A 20,335-nucleotide genomic window follows, 5' to 3' on the forward strand; every position below is an offset into this window, starting at 1 on the left:
GCCAAAACCAGGAGCCTGGAGCTTCCCTCTGGTCTCCCATGTGGGCTCAGGGGCCCAAGCACTTGGGCCATCCTTCACTGCTTTCCCAGGCACATTAGCAGGGAGCTGGATCTGAAGTGGAGCAGTCAGGACTCGAGCTGGCGCCCATATGAACGCCAGTGCTGCATCCCGCTGAGCCACAGCACTGGCCCTGATTTGTGCAGTTTTAATTGTTGTGTTGTATTACTTCATATATTAACTTCAAAATGAGTAATGGGAAACAGATCAGTGCATCAATCATAGCAATGATTATGGATGAGGACTCTGCAAAAAGGTTTAAAAACAAGCATTTTATTGTGATAAAAAGCATAACAATACTGGATAGTTTTAATAAAAAAATTTTAAAAAATAAAAAAAAAGTTTTTTTTTTTTTTTTTTTTTAATTTGAAAGGCAGAGTTACAGAGAAATAGGGGAGAGAGAGAGAGAGAATGAGAATATCTTCTATTTGTTGGTTCACTCCCCAAATCACCACAATTGCTGGTCCTGGGCCAGGCTGAAACTAGGAGCCCAGAGCTTCTTCTGGGTCTCCCAAGTGGGTTCAGGGACCTTAGCACTTCAGATTTCTTCTGCTGTTTTCTGAGGTGCATTAGCAGGGAGCTGGATCAGAAGTGGAGCAGCTGGGTCTTGAATTGGAGCCCATATGGGATGTTGGCATTGCAGGTGGAGGCTTAATGTGCTTCACTACAATGCTGGCCCCAACACAGGACATTTTAAAGTGTACATATCAGTGGTATTAAGCATATTCATATTCATTTACAAGCATTATCACCATCCATATATAGAACTTTGTGTGCATTAAAGACTAAATCCTATTCCCCTCTACCACAGACCCTGGCAGTCACTACTCTGCTTTATCTCGATGACTTTCTCTTTTCTAGCAACCTCATTTATATGGGATAATGAAATATTTGTAAACCACATGTTGTAGAAATTGTGGTTACTTGTTCTTTTGAAGAAAAATGAGTTCTATTTTACAAGGCAGTTAGTTGAGTGGATTCAGATTGCAAACTCTATTCTTTGCAATGGTCAGCAACTGACTTTTTTTTTTTCTTTTAGCTTGTAGTAGCTATTTTCTAAGTGGTCCTTCTGAGGTCTCTCACAGATGTTTAGTGTATTAGTCAGCCAATGATTTTGTTGAGTTCTGTGTGCAAAATTAGGGGTTTAAATTCTTTGGCTTTGTCTCTTTCAGGACTTCTCTTCCTCTTTCTCCATTTTTGGGTTGTCTTATAACCCCTGAACTTTCTAGTAGAGTATTCTGTCATTAAACCTGCAGCTTTTACTTCCTTCATCTTCCTTGATTTCTGGTAAAATGCCTGAAACATGAGTTTTTCCTCTGCAGTTTCCCTCTGTCTAAGTTATGTCTTTTATTCTGATTGATCTCTAATTCCCAAATAGTTAAGCTACAGATTTCTTTCATATTTTGTAATTCCTTCTTTCAAATGTTCATCTTTTCAAATGCTGTGCCCTCATCGTGATACTTTTTGAGTTATTTATAGTATAAAATCTGCACTTTATCTCACCTGTGTGTATTCATAATTTTATTTTCTCTTCCATGTACTATTGCTTCATATAGTCTTCAGTCTTATTTTCACTCTATAAGATCTATCCTGCATAAGTTATACAAAATAGGAATGAGCCTACTTGTCAAATTTTTCCTTACTTCCTATTTTGCATGGCCTGGGAACTCCTTTGTTGACTTATTGTAAATTTCAAAATAGATGTTTTGTGATTCTCATTAATCATCTTTGGCACCTGTGTTGTGGCACAGTGGGTTAAGCTGCCACCTACAATACCAGCATTGCAAAATGGGTACAAGTTTGAGTCCCAGTAGCTTCACTTCCAATCCAGTTTCCTGCTAATGTGCCTGGGAAAGTAGCAGAATGTGGTCCAAGTGTTTGGGCCCCTGTAACTGGTGTGAGAGACCTGGGTGGAGACCCGGGCTCCTGGTCTCAACCTGCCCTAGCCATGGCTTTTGCAGCGATTTGGGGAGTGAACCAGAGGATGGAAGGTTTCTGTCTGAATGTAGCTCTGCCTTTCAAGTAAATAATCTTAAAAAAATAGTTATCTTTGATTTATAGTCTACATTTAAGTAACATACATCTTCATGTAAAATATAACTTCATAGTACTGTAATTCTAGTTATTTCTTCCCACATATTTTAAGGCTCTCATTAAATTTTTACTGTATTGCTTTAAATGATTAATGAATTTATGAGAAAATATATTTGTATTCTCACATTTGCCATTTCAAGAATATTAACCTAAATTTTTGTCTTTAGAAAAACTGTGTGGCTGGCGCCGTGGCTCAGCTGGCTAATCCTCCGCCTAGCGGCGCTGGCACACCAGGTTCTAGTCCCAGTCGGGGTGCCAGATTCTGTCCCGGTTGCCCCTCTTCCAGGCCAGCTCTCTGCTGTGGCCCGGGAGTGCAGTGGAGGATGGCCCAAGTGCTTGGGCCCTGCACTCCATGGAAGACCAGGAGAAGTACCTGGCTCCTGCCTTTGGAACAGTGCGGTGTGCTAGCCACAGCGCGCTGGCCGCGGCAGCCATTGGAGGGTGAACCAAAGGCAAAAGGAAGACCTTTCTCTGTCTCTCTAACTGTCCACTCTGCCTGTCAAAAAGTAAAAAAAAAAAAAAAGAAAAACTGTGGATTTTTGGAAATTTGATCATAGCAAGCCTTTGAATGGTCATTTTTAATTTTTGTTGTTACTTGATATTGGGATATCCCCATAGTCATGATTATTCTGATACCAAGTAATCCTCACATCCCTAACATGACTCTCATGTTCAGTGATTCCACAAAGTAGTTAAGGAATTGAAAAAAAGTCTTCATTTTCACATTCCAGTTCATTACTATAAAAGAATCCACTGGGGCCAGCACCGTGGCATAGTATGTTAAGCCTCTGCCTACAGTACCAGCATCCCATAACGGGCACCAGTTCGTGTCCCTGCTGCTCCTCTTCTGATCCAGCTCTCTGTTATGACCTGAGAAAACAGTGGAAGATGGCTCAAGTGCTTGGGCCGCTGCACCTGCATGGGAGATCCAGAAGAAGCTCCTGGCTCCCGACTTCAGATCGGCCCAATTCTGGCCTTTGCAGCCATTTGGGAAATGAACCAGTGGATAGCAGACCATTTTCTGTGTCTCTTCCTCTCTTTGTAACTCTGCCTCTCAAATAAATAAATCTTTTAAAAAAATCTACTAAAATGAGCTATGAAACAATCTTCATAGGCAAGAATCTGCATAGGCAAGGTCCATGATCCATCCAGCATGAATTTCTAGTTTTTCCCCTTCAGTGGGTTCTAATTTTTGTTACCTAATTCTTTTAATCATGATATGCGACAATAAACACAGCGTATTGACAATCACATGATCTCATCTGAGCCTGTGTTTAAAGTCCTTTTGGAGGTTTGGCTTTGGGGCCTACATTGTGGAGTAATGGATAAAGCCCCCACCTCCAGTTCAAGTCCTTACTGCTCCACTTCCAATCCAGATCCATGCTAATGCACCTGGGAAGGCAGTAGAAGGTGGCTTAAGTGCTTTGACTCCTGCAGCCCTGTGGGAGACCCAGAAGAAGTTCCTGGCTGCTTCAGTCTGGCCCAGCTCTCGTCATTGTGGCTATTTGGGGAATGAACCAGTGGACGGAATATGTCTCTCTCTTTCTATTTCTCTTTCTCTGTAACTCTGACTTTTAATATAAATAAACTAAATCTTAAAACAAAAAAAGAAGTTTGTTCACAAGGACATGTTTGAGTAATCATATCTTGCTTGAGTTTCCAGTATACGTAGAGATTGAGTTGATGCCACATGACCAAAAACCTGTTTTGATAGATCATATTGTCAGTGTAGACTATGAGGTCCAAACCCTTAGAGTAAATGAAAACATTGATGCCAGGTGAGTTATTCTAAGTGTTTAGAGAAAAAAATCTCAGGAACTGGGTAAAGGCTAATCTTTCTTTAGGAAAATTTTTCTTTATTGGTAATTTGCAACCTAAACCTCTGATCAATGGGATTATATTTTAGTTTTGGAAAATGCTTCATTTCTATTTCTATGAATATTTTTCTGATCCCATCCTCAGTGAGGTCTGCAGTAATATGTGTGTCATACTACCTGATACCACCTCACACATCATGTAATCTCCATTATGTCTTCTGAGATCTCATGTAAATGGGGTCCCATGTCTGGAGAGATCTCTGGATATTCAGCAAGATGAGAATGAATGATTTTTTTTATTTTTTTATTTTTATTTATTTATTTATTTTATTTTTTTGACAGGCAGAGTGGATAGTGAGAGAGAGAGACAGAGAGAAAGGTCTTCCTTTTTGCTGTTGGTTCACCCTCCAATGGCCGCTGCGGCCGGTGCACCGCACTGGTCTCCCATGTGGGTGCAGGGCCCAAGGACTTGGGCCATCCTCCACTGCACTCATGGGCCACAGCAGAGAGCTGGACTGGAAGAGGAGCAACCGGGACAGAATCCGGCCACCCCAACCGGGACTAGAACCCAGGGTGCCGGCGCAGCAGGCAGAGGATTAGCTTATTGAGCCACGGCACTGGCCACCCCCAGATTCTGATGTTGAAACTCTAACCCCAATATGACCATATCTGGAGACACAGATATGGTGTCCGCAAGGCGGAGGATTAGCCTGTTAAGCCACGGCGCCGGCTGATTTTTATACCCTTTTAAAAAACATTTTATTTATTTAATTGAGAGGTAGAGTTATAGACAGAGAGAGGGAAAACAGAGAGAAAGTTCTTCCATCTGTTGGTTCACTACCCAAATGGCTGCAACGTCTGGAGCTAGGCTGATCTGAAGCCAGGAGCCAGGAGCTTCTTCAAGGTCTCCCAAGCACTTGGGCCATTTTCTACTACTTTCCCAGGCCATAACAGAGAACTGAATTGAAAGAGGAGCAGCCTGGACTAGACCTGGCACCCATATGGGATGCCAGTGCCACAGGCAGAGGCTTAGCCCACTACGCCACCATGCCAGCCCAATTTTTTACCCTTTTTTGACTTCGGATTTTATCTCCTATCCTCCATATCTTTAGAATTTGGCAAACGTCATGACATGGACATTGCCCATGTGTTGAGGCCACTCAACCTGAAAATCTTGTTCCACCTTATGACATACAAAATTCTTCTGGATTTTCTATCCATTGTGCCTCTCCCAGGGAATGTTCATTAGCAGAGAATTTATTTAAGTTACTAGGTGGACACTTACTAAAGTGACTGTTTGTTGTGATTTATGAAAGAGCAGTTAAATGGTACTGTAAAGACATGTCCAGTATGGGGTATATTTTAAGAAAAGCTACCAAAACTAATGTGCTTACCTATCTAATCACAAACATTTAAATATATTAGGTAAAATAATGTATTACAATATAATTTAAATTTGTATTTCTCATTTTTGTCACAATTTATGCACCTTTTCATATTTTAAAATATTTTACTTTTGAGAACAGAGTAACCTGTAATTCTTATCTGATTTTCCCTTTTTGATACCAATTCCTTTCTTATTTTTTATATGAAGTTCTGCCAGTTTTTATCATTAGGAAGGTAAGCTTTCTGTGCTTTTTTTTTTTTTTTTTTTAGATTTATTTTTGAAAGGCAGAACCACAGAGAGATCTTTCATCCTCTGGTTCACTCTTTAAATGGCCACAAAGTGCAGAGCTGGGCTGGTCTGAAGCCTGGAGTCAGGAGCTTCTTCTCTGTCTCCTAAATGGAGCTTGGGTAGGATGAATCCTGGCAATAACAACTTGTTCCAGGTCTACAATGTGGGTAGCAGGAACCCAACCATTTTTTTTTTTTTTAATGTATTTAAAAGTCAGAGTTACACAGAGAGAAGGAGAGGCAGAGAGAGAGTAAGAGGTCTTCCATTCTGCTGATTCACTCCCCAGATGACCACAAGGGCCAGAGCTGAGCTGATCCAAAGCCAGGAGCCAGGAGCTTCTTCAAGGTCTCCCACATGGGTGCAGGGGCTCAAAGACTCAGGCCATCTTCTACTGCTTTCCCAGGCCACAGCAGAGAGCTGGATAGGAAGTGGAGCAGCCGAGTCTCAAAGCCGAGTGCTGCAGGCTGGGGCTTTAACCCGTTATGCCACAGCGTCAGTTCCAGGAACCCAGCCATTTGGAAAATCATCGCTGTCTCTGTTGTCTGCAAAAATTCATTTATTACCCTGACTGATACTGAATATGTGTTCCCTGTAGTTCATCAAACATGTTAACTCAGTCATGTGTGTAAACATATCTACAGATTACACTGTGACCCCTTTCATAATCAAGAGAAAGATAAGTCTAGATCAAGGAAATTTTATTGTAATAATTTTGGAATTCTTATTTTTAAATTTTATTTTTTAAGTTGTACAAGTTTAATATTTTTTTAAAGTTTATTTATTTATTTGAAAGTCAGAGTTAAACAGAGAGAAGAGAGGCAGAGAGAGAAAAGAGAGGTCTTCCATCTGATGGTTCACTTCCGAACTGGCCACAACAGCTGGAGCTGTGCTGATCTGAAGCCAGGAGCTAGGAACTTCTTCCGGGTCTCCCACGTGGGTGCAGGGGCCCAAGGACTTGCACCATCTCCCACTGCTTTCCCAGGCTATAACAAAGAGCTGGAACAGAAATGGAGCAGCCGGGTCCAAAACTGGTGCCCATGTGGGATGCTGGCACTTCAAGCCATGGCATTAACTCACTGCGACACAGCACCAGCCCCAGTTTAATATATTTCTTATATACAGATTTAGGAACATGGTGAAACTTACCCTCCCTCCCACCCAGAGACTGTCCCTGCTCCACGGATTGATTTTAGCTCCTTTATCAAATATAAATAGGCTGTAGATGCTTGGATTGATTTCTAGCATTTCTGTTCTGTTCCATTGGTCTGTAAGTCTGTTTTTGTGGTATTTTTATTGGGATCACATTGGATCTGTAAATTGCTTTCGGTAGTAGGGACATTTTGATGATGTTGACTCTTCCAGTCCATGAACATGGAAGATTTTTCCAATTTTTTATTTTTATTTTTTTGACAGGCAGAGTGGATAGTGAGAGAGAGAGAGACAGAGAGAAAGGTCTTCTTTTTTGCCATTGGTTCACCCTCCAATGGCCGCTGTGGCTTGCGCATCGTGCTAATCTGAAGCCAGGAGCCAGGTGCTTCTCCCGGTCTCCCATGCGGGTGCAGGGTCCAAGGACTTGGGCCATCCTCCACTGCCTTCCTGGGCCATAGCAGAGAGCTGGCCTGGAAGAGGGGCAACTGGGATAGAATCCGGTACCCCAACCAGGACTAGAACCCGGTGTGCCGGCGCCGCAAGGCGGAGGATTAGCCTGTTAAGCCATGGCACCGGCCTATTTTTCCAATTTTTAATGTCTCCTTCTATTTCTTTCATAAGTGTTTTATAATTTTCATAGTAGAGATCTTTGACATTCTTGGTTAAATTATTCCAAGGTATTTGATTCATTTTTGAGCTATTGTAAATGATGCTGATCTGAAAAGTAATTCTCAGCCTGTGACATTGTCTGTGTATACAAATGCCATTGATTTTTTGTGTTGATTTTATATCCTGCACTTTACCAAACTGTATAATGAGTTCCAGTAGTTTCTCAGTGTAGCCTTTTTGTATCCGCTATATACAGGATCATGTCACCTGAAGATAAGGATAATTTAACTTCCTCTTTTTTAATTTGTACCCATTTGATTTCTTTTTCTTGGCTAATGGCTCCAGGTAAAACTTCCAGGACTATATTAAGTAGCAATGGTGAGAGTGGGAATTCTCGGTTGGTTCTGGATCTTAGGGATTATGCTGCCAGCTTTTCCGCTTTTAATGTGATATTTTCAATGGGTTTGTAATATAAAGCCTTTATTGTGTTGAGGAATGTTCCTTCTATACCCATTTTGCTTAAGACTTTCATCATGAAAGGATGTTGTATTTTATCAAGTGCTTTCTCTGCTTCTATTAAGATAATCATATGGTTTTTCTTCTGCAGTTTGTTAATGTGATGTATCATATTTATTGATTTGTGATGTTGAACCATCCCTTCATACTGGGGATAAATCCTACTTGGTCAGGGTCAATGATCTTTTAGGTGTGTTGTTGGATTCTATTTTGTTGAATATTTTTGCATCTTTGTTCATCAGGGATATTGGTTTAAAGTTCTCTTTATCTGTTGCATCTTTTCCAGGTTTAGGTATTAAGATGATACAGGCTTCATAGAAGGAGTTTGGGAGGATTCCCTCCTTTTCAATTGTTTTGAATAGCTTTGGAAGAATTGGAGTTAGTTCTTCTTTAAATGTCTGATAGAATTCATCTGTGAGGCCGCCGCTGTGGCTAAACAGGCTAATCCTCCGCCTTGCGGCGCCAGCACACCGGGTTCTAGTCCCGGTCGGGGCACCAGATTCTGTCCCGGTTGCCCCTCTTCCAGGCCAGCTCTCTGCTATGGCCCGGGAAGGCAGTAGAGGATGGCCCAAGTCCTTGGGCCCTGCACCCGCATGGGAGACCAGGAGAAGCACCTGGCTCCTGGCTTTGGTCAGCGCGATGCGCCGGCCGCAGCGGCCATTGGAGGGTGAACCAACGGCAAAAAGGAAGACCTTTCTCTCTGTCTCTCTCTCTCTATCCACTCTGCCTGTCAAAAAAAAAAAAAAGAATTCAGCTGTGAAGCTGTCCGGTCTTGGGCTTTTCTTTGTTGGGAGAGTCTTTATTACTGATTCATTATCCATCTTGGTTATTGGTCCATTTAAGTTTTCTGTCTCCTCATGACTCAATTTTGGTAGATTGTATGTTTCTAGGAATCTATCCACTTCTTTTAGGTTTCCTAATTTTGGCATACAGCTCTTTGTAATAAATTTCTGATGATTCTTTTTATTTCTGTGGTATCTGTTGTTACATTTCCTTTTTCATCTCTGATTTTATTCATTTGGGTCCATTCTTTTTTTTTTTTTTTTTTTTTTTTTTTTGGTTAGTTGCATTAATGGTGTATGAATTTTGTTTATTTTTTCAAAAAATCTGCTTTTCAGCCGGCGCTGCGGCTCACTAGGCTAATCCTTTGCCTGCAGTGCCAGCACCCCGGGTTCTAGTCCCGGTCGGGGTGCCAGATTCTGTCCCGGTTGCTCCTCTTCCAGTCCAGCTCTCTGCTGTGGCCCGGGAGTGCAGTGGAGGATGGCCCAGGTCCTTGGCCCACACCCGCATGGGAGACCAGGAGTAAGCTCCTGGCTTCGGATAAACGCAGTGTGCTGGCCGCAGCGCGCTGGCCGTAGCGGCCAGTTAAGGGGGTGAACCAATGGAAAAAGGAAGACCTTTCTCTCTCTCTCACTGTCTTACTCTGCCTGTCAAAAAAAATAAATAAATAAATAAAATAAAAAAACACCTGCTTTTCATTTCACCGATTTTTTATAATTTTTTGTTTCAATTTTGTTTATTCTCTAATTTTAACTATTCAATTTTATTTATTCTCTTAATTTTAATTATTTCTTTCCTCCTACTAGTTTTGGGTTTGATTTTGTTGTACCTGAGCGAGTATGAACAAAGGAGCTCCACACATTGATAAAATTTGATGGTCCTTTATTTGCCGGCGGTGGAGAGTGGGCTCATGCCCTAAAGAACTCTTGACCCTGAAGCCTAAAGCAACAGGGTTTATAAAGGCAAAAACCACAAAATCGGGAGGGGTTCATGGTTGCTAGGAACAGGGGGGAATACATGGTTACCGGGGTCAAGCTGACCTAAAACCTATGGGAAACTAGTATCAATTATAATCTTGACAATACCAGTTACAATCTTATAATCCTGACATTAATCCAGGTATTGGTTTTAATTATATGTAGGACATAGACAAATTACATTTTTATCATTAACCCAGGTGCAACCTTTCTACTTTCAAGCTTGAACAATTATGCTAGGGGGTTTCTATGCTCTGCCAAGTGTGATGTAGTGGCCTGCTATTGTTCTACTGTTTTAGATCATAGTTTCAGACCAGAGTCTCATGGTTGGGGGGGGTGCTTTCCCAGAATGGAGTCTTAAATGCTCCAAAATGGAGTCCCTACTGTCAAGGTGCTACTTCAATTTGTTGATAATATTCTAAGTCCTTGAGATGCATTGATACCTCATTTATTTGGTACCTTTCCAGTTTCTTCATATAGGCACCAACTGCTATAAACTTCTCTCTTAGCACTGCTTCTGCTGTATTACATGTTTTGCTGTGATGTATTGTCATCTTTATCGTTTACAGAAATTTTTTGATTTCTCTTTTGATTTCTTCTATGACCCACTGTTTATTCAGGAGCATATTGTTCAGTCTCCATGTGTTTGCACATGATTTAAGAGATTCTTAGTTTGCTGATTCCCAGTTTCATTCCATTGTGGTCTGAGAAGATGCATGGAATGATTTCGATTTTTTGAATTTGCTGAGACTTGTTTTGTGGCCTCGCATATGGTCTATGCTAGAGAAAGTTCCATGCACTTGTGAGAAGAATATGTATTTGCCACTGTGGGGTGAAAGGTTCTGTAGAAATCCATTAGGTCCATTTGGTTTATAGTATCAATTAGCTGTTGTTTCTTGCTGATTTCTATCTGGTTGATCCGTCCATCACTGAAAGTGTGGTATTGAAGTTTCCCATTACATTTGTGCTGGAGTCTATGTCTGTCTTTAGGTCCATTAACATTTTTTTAAGTAGCCAGGTGCCCTGTAATTAGGTGCATATACATTTATTATATCACATCTTCCTGTTGGGTTCATCCCTTAATCATTACATAGTGCCCTTCTTCATATTTTTTTAACAGTTATTATGTTAAAATCCATTTTGTCTGATACTAGAATGGCAACACCTTCTCTTTTTTGGTTTCTGTTAGCATATAATGTCTTTTTCTCCCTTTCACTTTCAGTCGTTATGTATCTTTGTTGGTGAGATGTGTTTCTTATAAACAGCAAATAGATGGGTCTTGTTTTTCAATCCATAAAGCCAGTCTGTGTCTTTTAACACAGACTGATGAGCTCAGAGTGTGGGAGGTTCAAGGGCACTGGCGTCAGATCAGCTCTGGTGAGGACCTCATGGAGTTGGAAGCAGTGCCCTCTGTGCCAAAGAGTTGAGGCTGTTTACATTCAAGGTGACTGTTGATAAGAAATGACATGCCCTGCCTTTTTTCTATAAATATTTCTATTGTTTAGTTTGGATTTCTTGTGTTTCTACTGGTGGGCTTTCTGCCTCCTCATTCTTTCGTAATGATGGCTATCTTTCTGTGTTTCTCTATGCAGCATATCCTTAAGCTTTTTTTTTTTTTTTTTTAAGGCTGGATGAGTGTTGACAAATTCTTTCAGTTGCTGTTTGTTATTGAAGGTCTTTATTTCATGTTATTTATAAATATAAACTTTGCAAGGTACAGTATTATGGATTGTCAGTTTTAAAATTTTTTTAATTTTTTTTCTTTTTGACAGGCAGAGTAGACAGAGAGAGAGACAGAGAGAAAGATCTTCCTTTTGCCATTGGTTCACCCTCCAATGGCCGCCGCGGCCGGTGCGCTGCACTGATCCAAAGGCAGGAGCCAGGTGCTTCTCCTGGTCTCCCATGGGGTGCAGGGCTCAAGCACTTGGGCCATCCTCCTCTGCACTCCTGGGCCACAGCAGAGAGCTGGCTGGGAAGAGGGGCAACTGGAACAGAATCTGGCGCCCCGACCGGGACTAGAACCCAGTATGCTGGCGCTGCAAGGCAGAGGATTAGCCTGTTGAGCCATGGTGCCAGCCAGTTTTTTCTTTTAAGATTTGGACTATATCTCACCATTCTCTTCTAGCCTATAGGGTTTCTGATGAGAAGTCGGCTATGAGTCTAATTGGAGATATTCTGAAAGTAATTTGCTGTTTCTCTCATGTACACTTTAGAACTCTGAAAAGTTTGACTACAATGTGTTGTGGCGAAGATCTTTTCTAGTCATGACTGTTAGGAATTCTGTGTGCTTCCTCTACTTGACCATCCCTTTCTTTCTCCAAATTGGGGAAGTTTTCTGTAATTATTTTAGTGAGTAGGCTTTCTATTCCCTTCTCTCTTGCCACTCCTTTAGGCACTCCTAAGACCTGTATGTTGGGTTGTTTGATAGTATCCCATAGATCTTCGGTGTTTTTAAGTTTTCTATTTTCTTTTTTTTTTCATTTGTTTGTTTTGTCTGACTGTAGGATTTCCAAAGATTTGTCTTCTAGTTCATATATTCTTTCTTCTGCCTCATTAAGTCTGTTGTTAAGGCTTTCCACTGGATTTTTATTTGATCCTCTGAATACTTCATTTCTAATATTTCATTTTGATTTCTGTTTAAATTTTCAATTTTCTGGGAAAAATTTTCATTCATATTGTGTATGATTTTCTTTAGTTCCTGGGTTTGCTTCTGACTTTTTAGAAAATATCTTTATGATTAATTTTCTAAATCTATTTATGACATTTCTTTGATCTCTTCATCTTCGCATTCTAATACTGAAATGTTGTCTTCCTCTGAGGGAAGGGGGTCATGGGTCTTATTCTTGTTTCTTGAATTTTGGCTCTTATTTTTCACCTTTGGTGGAGTTGATTTTTAATTTTTTCTTTTGATGGCTTTTATCTTTGAGGTTATGCTTTGGTGGATTCTTGGAGTGTCTTTCCCCTTTGTGAATACCAGAAGATGTGTGGTGGGTGTGGCCAGGGTGCTCTTGTCAGTGCTCTAGGGTGGGGCAAGTTTCCAAGGTAACACCCAGGTTGGTCATGGTGGAAAAGAATACCCAGCTACACCCTACACCCTCTCATGTAGCTGCTGAGTTCCCACGTTCTGTGCACACAAGGCTCCCACAGTCACAGAGTCCAGAGGGCACTGCTGGTGCAGGTGCTTCTCTGTCTCTCATAGCTGCCAGCCAGGTCCCAGCCAAGCTCTGAGTCATTGGGGGATGCAGGCCATTCCCTCCACTCAAAGCTCTGGATCACAAACACTACAGCCACTGCCCAAATGCCTGTCCCCCCACAACTGCTGCCAGCACTGCGTTCATGTGGCCCATCTCAGTGAGCTGTTATGTGCATGCTTGCAAGCTTCCATATTTTTTTGCCCTATTGTAAAATGGTGCCTGCCCTTTCTCAGTCATATTGTGAGATCTGTTTTGGAGAGACTGGTTTGAATCGAATGTTCTGACCCTTCACTTTCACTGGGACCACAGGCATCCACCAGCAACTGCCAGCCCCCAGGGCTCCAATATGGACCCATGCCACATTGTCTCCCTGGCTTTATCCCCATAGATTGCTGCAGACTGGCCTCCCCTCTGTCTCTAACATGCTGCTGACTCCGGCTCTCCACCACTGCATCTGCATAGGCTGCACATCAGCACTCACCATGCAGATTCACATTGTTTTGCCTCCTTCCATGGGGCTTCCCTGGCGATTTTCTCTTCAATTCTCCACCCAGAATGTACCTCCTACCCTTTTCTCCTCACTGCTTATCCCTAGCCCCGCAAAGCATGCTGCTCCCTAATCTGCCATCTTTGATCCTCTGATTTTTCAATTCTAACATTAATACAGAGACAACACATTTTCAATATGATTTTGCTTTCTGTTACCATATAAATTACAAAATTAGCTACATCTTATATAAGTGGCAAATACACACAGAGAATGCACTTTTAGTCTTTCTGTTTTGTAACAGAGCTGATATGTTGAACAGAAATGTGCTGTTACAGGTGTTGGTGTCATTTGAAGACCTGGCTGTGGACTTCACCCAGGAGGAGTGGCAGGACCTAGACAATGCTCAGAGGACCCTATATAAGGATGTGATGCTGGAGACCTACAGCAGCCTGCTATCCTTGGGTGAGTGACACTACCCATTACTATCCTGTAATGCTCAAGTGGAACTCATTTTTCCTACTTAACAAATAAAAGAACATTTTATAAGGTATAATGCTGGATAGGAATAGTATTTGAGACCATTAAGAATGGCCCTTTGGTTACCCAGCTTCTGGAACCAGTTCTTTAAAAAACTTAATACAGTGATTTGATGAAGTCTGACATTCTTTCCCATTAACAGGGCACTGCGTTATCAAACCAGACTTGATCTACAAATTGGAGCAAGGAGCAGAGCCATGGATAGTGGAAAAACCCCTAAACCATAGCCTCCCAGGTCAGTCAACACATATTTGGGCAGGGAGACTGGGACAAAAAGACAGTTGTTGATTGGAGCTCTTCTCATTAATGTTTCTCAGATCTCAATCCTGAGGACAACTGGTTTCATGCACCCCACACATTGTACAGTCTCCAGAGAAGGCTCTTCTACATACACCAGTGTACCTCATTTTCTGCTCTGTTTTTTTTTTGTTTTTTTTTTTTGTTTTTTTTTTTTTGTTTTTTTTAATCTATCACATGTGAATCCAATCCTTTTCTGGCTCTTCAAAGCCAGAAAAGATATTTTCTATGTTAGATACATTCCCTAACACTTCTTTCTCTACACTTTAATACTCAGGGTTTTTTTTCAGGCATTTGTTTTTTTTCATGTTCATTCCTTCAGTGTTTTCAGTTGAGCAGTACTGATTTCTTACATGTTGTCCAGATTATATTCATACTCTTCATTTTAGCAAAGCCCAGACCTTATTCTTGTATGTGTTTCAGGTCTGTGCTAGTGAATGGAAGCGCTCTCTTTTTGCCTCTCTTTTCTCTCTCTTTCTCTGTGTCTGCCTGTCAAATACATAAATGATAGCCTATTGCTATCATTTGAGGAATGAACCCCTGGATAGGAGCTCTCTTGGCTTTTGTTTCTCTTTCTCATTTTCTGTCTCTCAAGTAAATAAATTAGAAAATGATAGGGGTTGGCATTGTGACATGGTAGTTAAAGCCACCGCCTGTGATGCTGGCATCCCATATGGGTACTGGTTCGAGTCCCAGCTGCTCCACTTCTGATCCTGCTCCCTTTGATGTGCCTGGGCATGCAGTGGAGGATGGCCCAAGTGCTTGGGTCCCTGCTCCTACATGGAGACCCTGAAGAAGCTCCTGACTCCTGGCTTTGGCCAGGCCTAGCCCTGGCTGTTGTTGCTGTTAGGGGAGTGAACAAAGCAACAGAAGATAAATTCATAGGATATTCAGGTTTCTGTGAAAATAGGAGACACCTGAATCTCCAACATAGAGATCAAAAGTCTTCAGAACTGCAAATTACCAAGCAGGAACATGTGTACCAAGAATTGAGAGGAGAATACCAGGAGTTTTGATCTCAGAATGAGCTAGAAGACACTTTTTAGAAAGTTGAACACAGCCTGGGCTGCAGAACCAGTTCTCTTAAACTGGTAGGGGAAGCATGCCTGGGATACTTCCTTTAAGACTTTTTGTTTCTGTTATGGTTCTAATAAGCTGAAGAGATAAGGTTTCCTTAATAATACAGGGAAAGCAGTCATCGTAGAGTGCAGGAAAGAAAAGATTTTTCATACAACAAACCCCATAAATGTCTATAGCCATTTGCCTGGGAAGACTGAATATGAGATTAACCATAGATGCAGACTCTGTTCTTAAACTGTGACCCTGCTTAGGGGCAAGAGTCTTTCTATACCTACAAGTAAATGATTCAATAAGACTGTTCCATCTTCAGGACTGAAAATCCAGTAGAGAAATGCAGAAATATTTTTGCTAAGAATTTCCTTACTATTTAAAACACTGGGCTGATGTTGTGGCATAGTGGGAAAATCCACTGCGCCCAATGCTGTCATCCCATATTGTAGGGAACCAGACCGGAGGAACCGTGCCCCTAAGATGGCGCCGACTCCCTGCTTCCGGGTTCTTCCTCATCTCAGGGAGTTCCCGCTCTTGCTCGCTCCTTCCCGCCTTAGATTTCCCGCTCTAGCTCGCTCCTTCCCGCCTTGCCACGAGATTGTCCTATCCCCGCGCTTCTAGCCTATCACCTGATTTGTGACGTGTATTGTGCATATAAACCCTTGCTACGCGGGTGTAAGGGAAGTTCCTGCCCAGAAGAGATCGAAGCTGGATCTCCTGCTTGCCGAGCAATAAAGGAACCCCGTGCAAAGTGTTCGGTCTCTGTCTCTTGCTGGACGAGGACGGCGCCGAGCAGCTGGTGGCCCGTACGGGGAACTTCCTCTACGTTGCCCGGTAAGTAGAAGGTAAGCGAGGTCAGTCTTACCGTCTGGGCCCCGCGAGTGAGGTATATCTCGTGGTTGGAGGGTGGACGCACCCTAAGATAGCGGACGTGTTTCCCCGCTTTAAACTGAAAGAATAGCGGACGTGTTTCCCCGCTTTAAACTGAAAGAATAGCAGACTTGTTCCCCCGCTTTAAACTGAAAATAAGATAGCGGACGTGTCTTCCCGCTTTAAACTGAAAATGGGAAATTCATCTAGCCATTCAATGTTGCTTAATCCGTTAAAAGCATTATTGCGTAGCAAAGGGATTAAGGTTTCTAAGACCACACTTGTCAGGTTCCTTGGAAGTGTTGATTTCTTTGCGCCGTGGCTCACCCACGAGGGCCAAATAACTCTTGAGTCTTGGGAGAAATTAGGAAAGGATCTCCGGCGCACAGTTAACGATCCCCAGGAACCCGATATCGACCCCGTTGTTCTCCCCTTATGGGAACTACTGCGGGCGTGCCTCCAAGAGGAGAGGTCGGTGGGAGCGGACCGCCCGACTCTTACGGCGGTTCGCGAGGCTCTCGAGGAAGTTCGTTCTCAGAGCTCGGACGGCGCCCGGGACCTCATACAATTTAAGGACACGGGATGCCAGACTTCCTCACTGGCCTCAGGCTCCGAATGTGGCTCCGCCTCCTCTGAGTCTGAGGGGGAAGGGGACGGCGATCCTAAATCCCCGCCTCCTACGTATGCGCAGCTGCGGCAAAAGTTAAAAGATGCCTGTTTACGCCCTCTAGTGCCTACGGCTCCTCCTATCGATGTCGTGCCCGCCCATCAGATTAAAGACGCAGCGCCTCCTACTGGCGGTCATGTAGGCGTGCCTCAGCCCCATCTAACACCCGTGCCGCCATGGCCATTAAACGTCCCAAATGTGCCACCTTTTTCAAGCAGACAGTTTCATCAACAAGCCTGGAAACAGTTGCGAACTGGCGCTCCCGCTGCCCCCGCTCAGGCTTACCCTGTTTTGGCTTTGGGCACGCGAGAGGCCCGGCACGAACCATTGGACATGACAGTATTAAAACAACTTAAGGCTGCGGTCCATGACTATGGACCCACAGCCCCATTCACATTGTCACTCCTTGAATCAGTCGGCCAGTCCATTTTAACACCTAGCGACTGGACCCAATTGGCTCGGGCCTGTTTAAGTCCAGGCGGCTTTCTTTTGTGGCAATCTATGAATACAGAGTGCTGTCATGACCAGGCAGATGAAAATGCTGAGGACGGCCACCCTACGTGGAATGCTGATATGCTTTTAGGGCGTGGACCTTATCAGGCTGACCAGACCCAATTCCCTAGACAAGTATACAGGCAAATTTCCAACTGTGCCCAACGTGCGTGGAGGCAGGCGTCCAATCCAAGTGACTCAGCTAGCCACCTCACCAAGATCGTTCAGGGCACGGCCGAACCCTTCGCTGATTTTGTCGCTCGCATACTTGAGGCTGCGTCGCGTATTTTCCCTTCCGAGGTTGACGTTCAGCCACTGGTCAAACAAATTATTTTTGAGCAGGCTAATAAAGAGTGCAAAAACATTCTTCGACAATATAGACATAAATCTCTGGACTCCTGGTTAAAATACTGCAGAGATACCGGTGGGCCACTTACTAATGCGGGCCTAGCTGCGATGCTGGCAAAAGTCAAAGAAAACAGTCCAAAATCTAAATCGACCCGACCCCCCATATCTTCAGGACTTTGCTTCCAATGTCATCAACCGGGTCACAGAAAACGCGATTGCCCCAATCTCAGCCATGGGTATTCCACGGCACAGCCTTCAGGCATAGAGCCTTGTCGCCGTTGCCGCAAGGGCCCTCATAGGGCAGAGGTATGCCGTTCTGCTTTCGATATCGATGGCAACCCACTTACAGGTAGCGCCCAGGGGCCAAAAAACGGCCAGAGGGGGCTCCCCAACCCAGCGAGGAGCCCCCAAAATCGAATCTACTCTCAGGTTCCACCTCCCGTGTCTGCGCTACACCCAGTGCACCCTCAGCCCGTGCCACTCACGGGTCCGCAGGCCTGGACCTCCGCGCCACCTCCCCTCTCCTCTTAACTCCGGAGATGGGGGTACAATTAGTGGAGAGCGACTGCTCCGGTCCTCTGCCCCCGGATTCGGTTGGATTAGTGTTGGGTCGGTCCTCCGCCGCCCTCCGAGGGCTAGCTGTGATCCCCGGGGTAGTTGACTCTGATTTCACTGGTAAAGTAAAGATCATGGTTCAGGCCCCTCAGGGACCTTTAGTAATCAATCCTGGAGACCGTATCGCACAAATGTTATTACTGCCCAGTCTTCACTCTTTAATCCCAGCTAAAAACCACGTTCGCGGCACTGGTAACTTTGGGTCCTCTGGCATTAATTTTACCGGCTTACATATGCTTTTAAATGAACGTCCCACTTTAGTGTTGCAGATTAATGGCAAGGACATTAAGGGACTTTTAGACACAGGAGCCGACAAATCCATTATAGCAACAAAGGACTGGCCTAGTACATGGCCTACAAATGTGGCGGAACAAACCTTGCAAGGACTTGGTTTTGCTCATTTCCCAAAAATCAGTGCAGCCTTGTTGTCATGGCAGGATAGCGAGGGTCATAGAGGACAGTTTTCTCCATTCATTTTACCTCTACCCATTTCCCTTTGGGGGAGAGACGTCCTGGCCGAAATGGATGTTGCTTTGGTCACCACTTCCCCTGCAGTACGATCTATGCTACAAAATATGGGTTACGTCCCAGGCAAGGGACTCGGTGTCCAGCTCCAGGGCCACCCTTCCCCCATTGAACCAAAACAAAGACCAAGTAAAGTTGGCCTGGGTTTTTCCTAGGGGTCACTGTTTCGCCTCCTAAACCAGTGGAGCCTTTACCCATCTCGTGGCTAACGGACGTACCCGTCTGGGTTCCACAGTGGCCCCTATCTCAGGAGAAACTGGAGGCAGTCAACACTCTGGTCTTGGAGCAGGTCAACGCTGGTCATTTGATCCCATCCACCTCTCCATGGAATACGCCTATTTTTGCCATCCGCAAAAAATTAGGTCAATGGAGACTCTTACATGATCTTAGGGCAGTCAACGCACAGATGCAGCCTATGGGCCCTGTGCAACGTGGTCTTCCTCTGCTTTCGGCACTTCCCAACCAATGGCCTGTTATTGTAATAGATCTTAAGGATTGTTTCTTTTCCATTCCATTGGACAAAAAGGATACCCCACGTTTTGCTTTTACTGTCCCCACCCAGAACCAGGAACAACCGGACAAGCGTTGGGAGTGGACAGTCTTGCCTCAGGGTATGACTAATAGCCCCACCATGTGTCAAGTCTATGTAGCCCAAGTACTAAAACCTCTTAGAGACCGATATTCCGACTGCAGGTGCCTACATTATATGGACGACCTACTGTGTGCAGCCCCCACAGCAGAGAGGCTCCTGGCCTTATACAGTACACTCCAACAAGTGCTGGAAGGGGCAGGGCTGCATATTGCACCTAATAAGGTGCAATTGTCGTCTGTAGTTTCTTATCTTGGGGCTATAGTCGCCCCTACTCAAATTAGACCTCAAAAAATTCAAATAAAAATCAATGCTATCTCCACTCTAAATGACTTACAAAAACTTTTAGGGGATATCAATTGGATTAGGCCCTACCTTAACATTCCTAATGCTGCATTGCAGCCCCTCTTTAATATACTTAAAGGAGACCCGGATCTTGCTTCCCCCCGAACCTTCACCTCTGAGGCCAAACAAGCACTGTCAATTGTCAACGATGCCCTTAGTAAAGCTGCCCTAAAACGTTGGGACCCTGCGGGAGACCTTACTCTTTGGGTCCTCGACACCCTTAAACAGCCCACCGCGGTCCTATGGCAGGATGGGCCTCTCCTCTGGATCCATCCCTCAATGTCATCTACTAGATCTATTAGTTACTATCCCGTGGCAGTGGCGGAGATAACTCTCCTAGCCATTCAGAGGGCTATCCAACATTTTGGACGCGAACCATCCACCATTGTTGTCCCCTATTCCATGGAACAGGTACGTGTGCTAATCGCTTGTACTGATGCTTGGGTGGTTTTAGTCTGCTCCACTTCCGCAACTATTACAAACAGAACACCCTCTGATCCTTTGCTAACCTTTGTTCAGTCTCACCCAGTTATTTTTCCAAAGTCCACATCCCAAAAGCCCTTACAGGGAGCCCCAGTAGTGTATACCGACGGTTCTAAAACAGGAGTCGGTGCATATGTT

General features: G+C 43.8%; 1 protein-coding gene across 1 annotated transcript in view; it reads left to right on the top strand.

Annotated features, from left to right (window-relative positions):
• LOC133776021 (zinc finger protein 260-like) overlaps positions 1 to 20,335 on the top strand; it is a 49,605-nt gene that overhangs the window by 20,004 nt on the left and 9,266 nt on the right. Inside the window, exons 4-5 of the mRNA XM_062214676.1 lie at positions 13,694 to 13,820; positions 14,038 to 14,130. Of these exons, the coding sequence (XP_062070660.1) occupies positions 13,694 to 13,820; positions 14,038 to 14,130 (220 nt within the window). The remainder of the gene's footprint in view (positions 1 to 13,693; positions 13,821 to 14,037; positions 14,131 to 20,335) is intronic.

This window comes from Lepus europaeus, chromosome 17, assembly GCF_033115175.1.
Source record: "Lepus europaeus isolate LE1 chromosome 17, mLepTim1.pri, whole genome shotgun sequence".
NCBI classification, from domain to species: domain Eukaryota; kingdom Metazoa; phylum Chordata; class Mammalia; order Lagomorpha; family Leporidae; genus Lepus; species Lepus europaeus.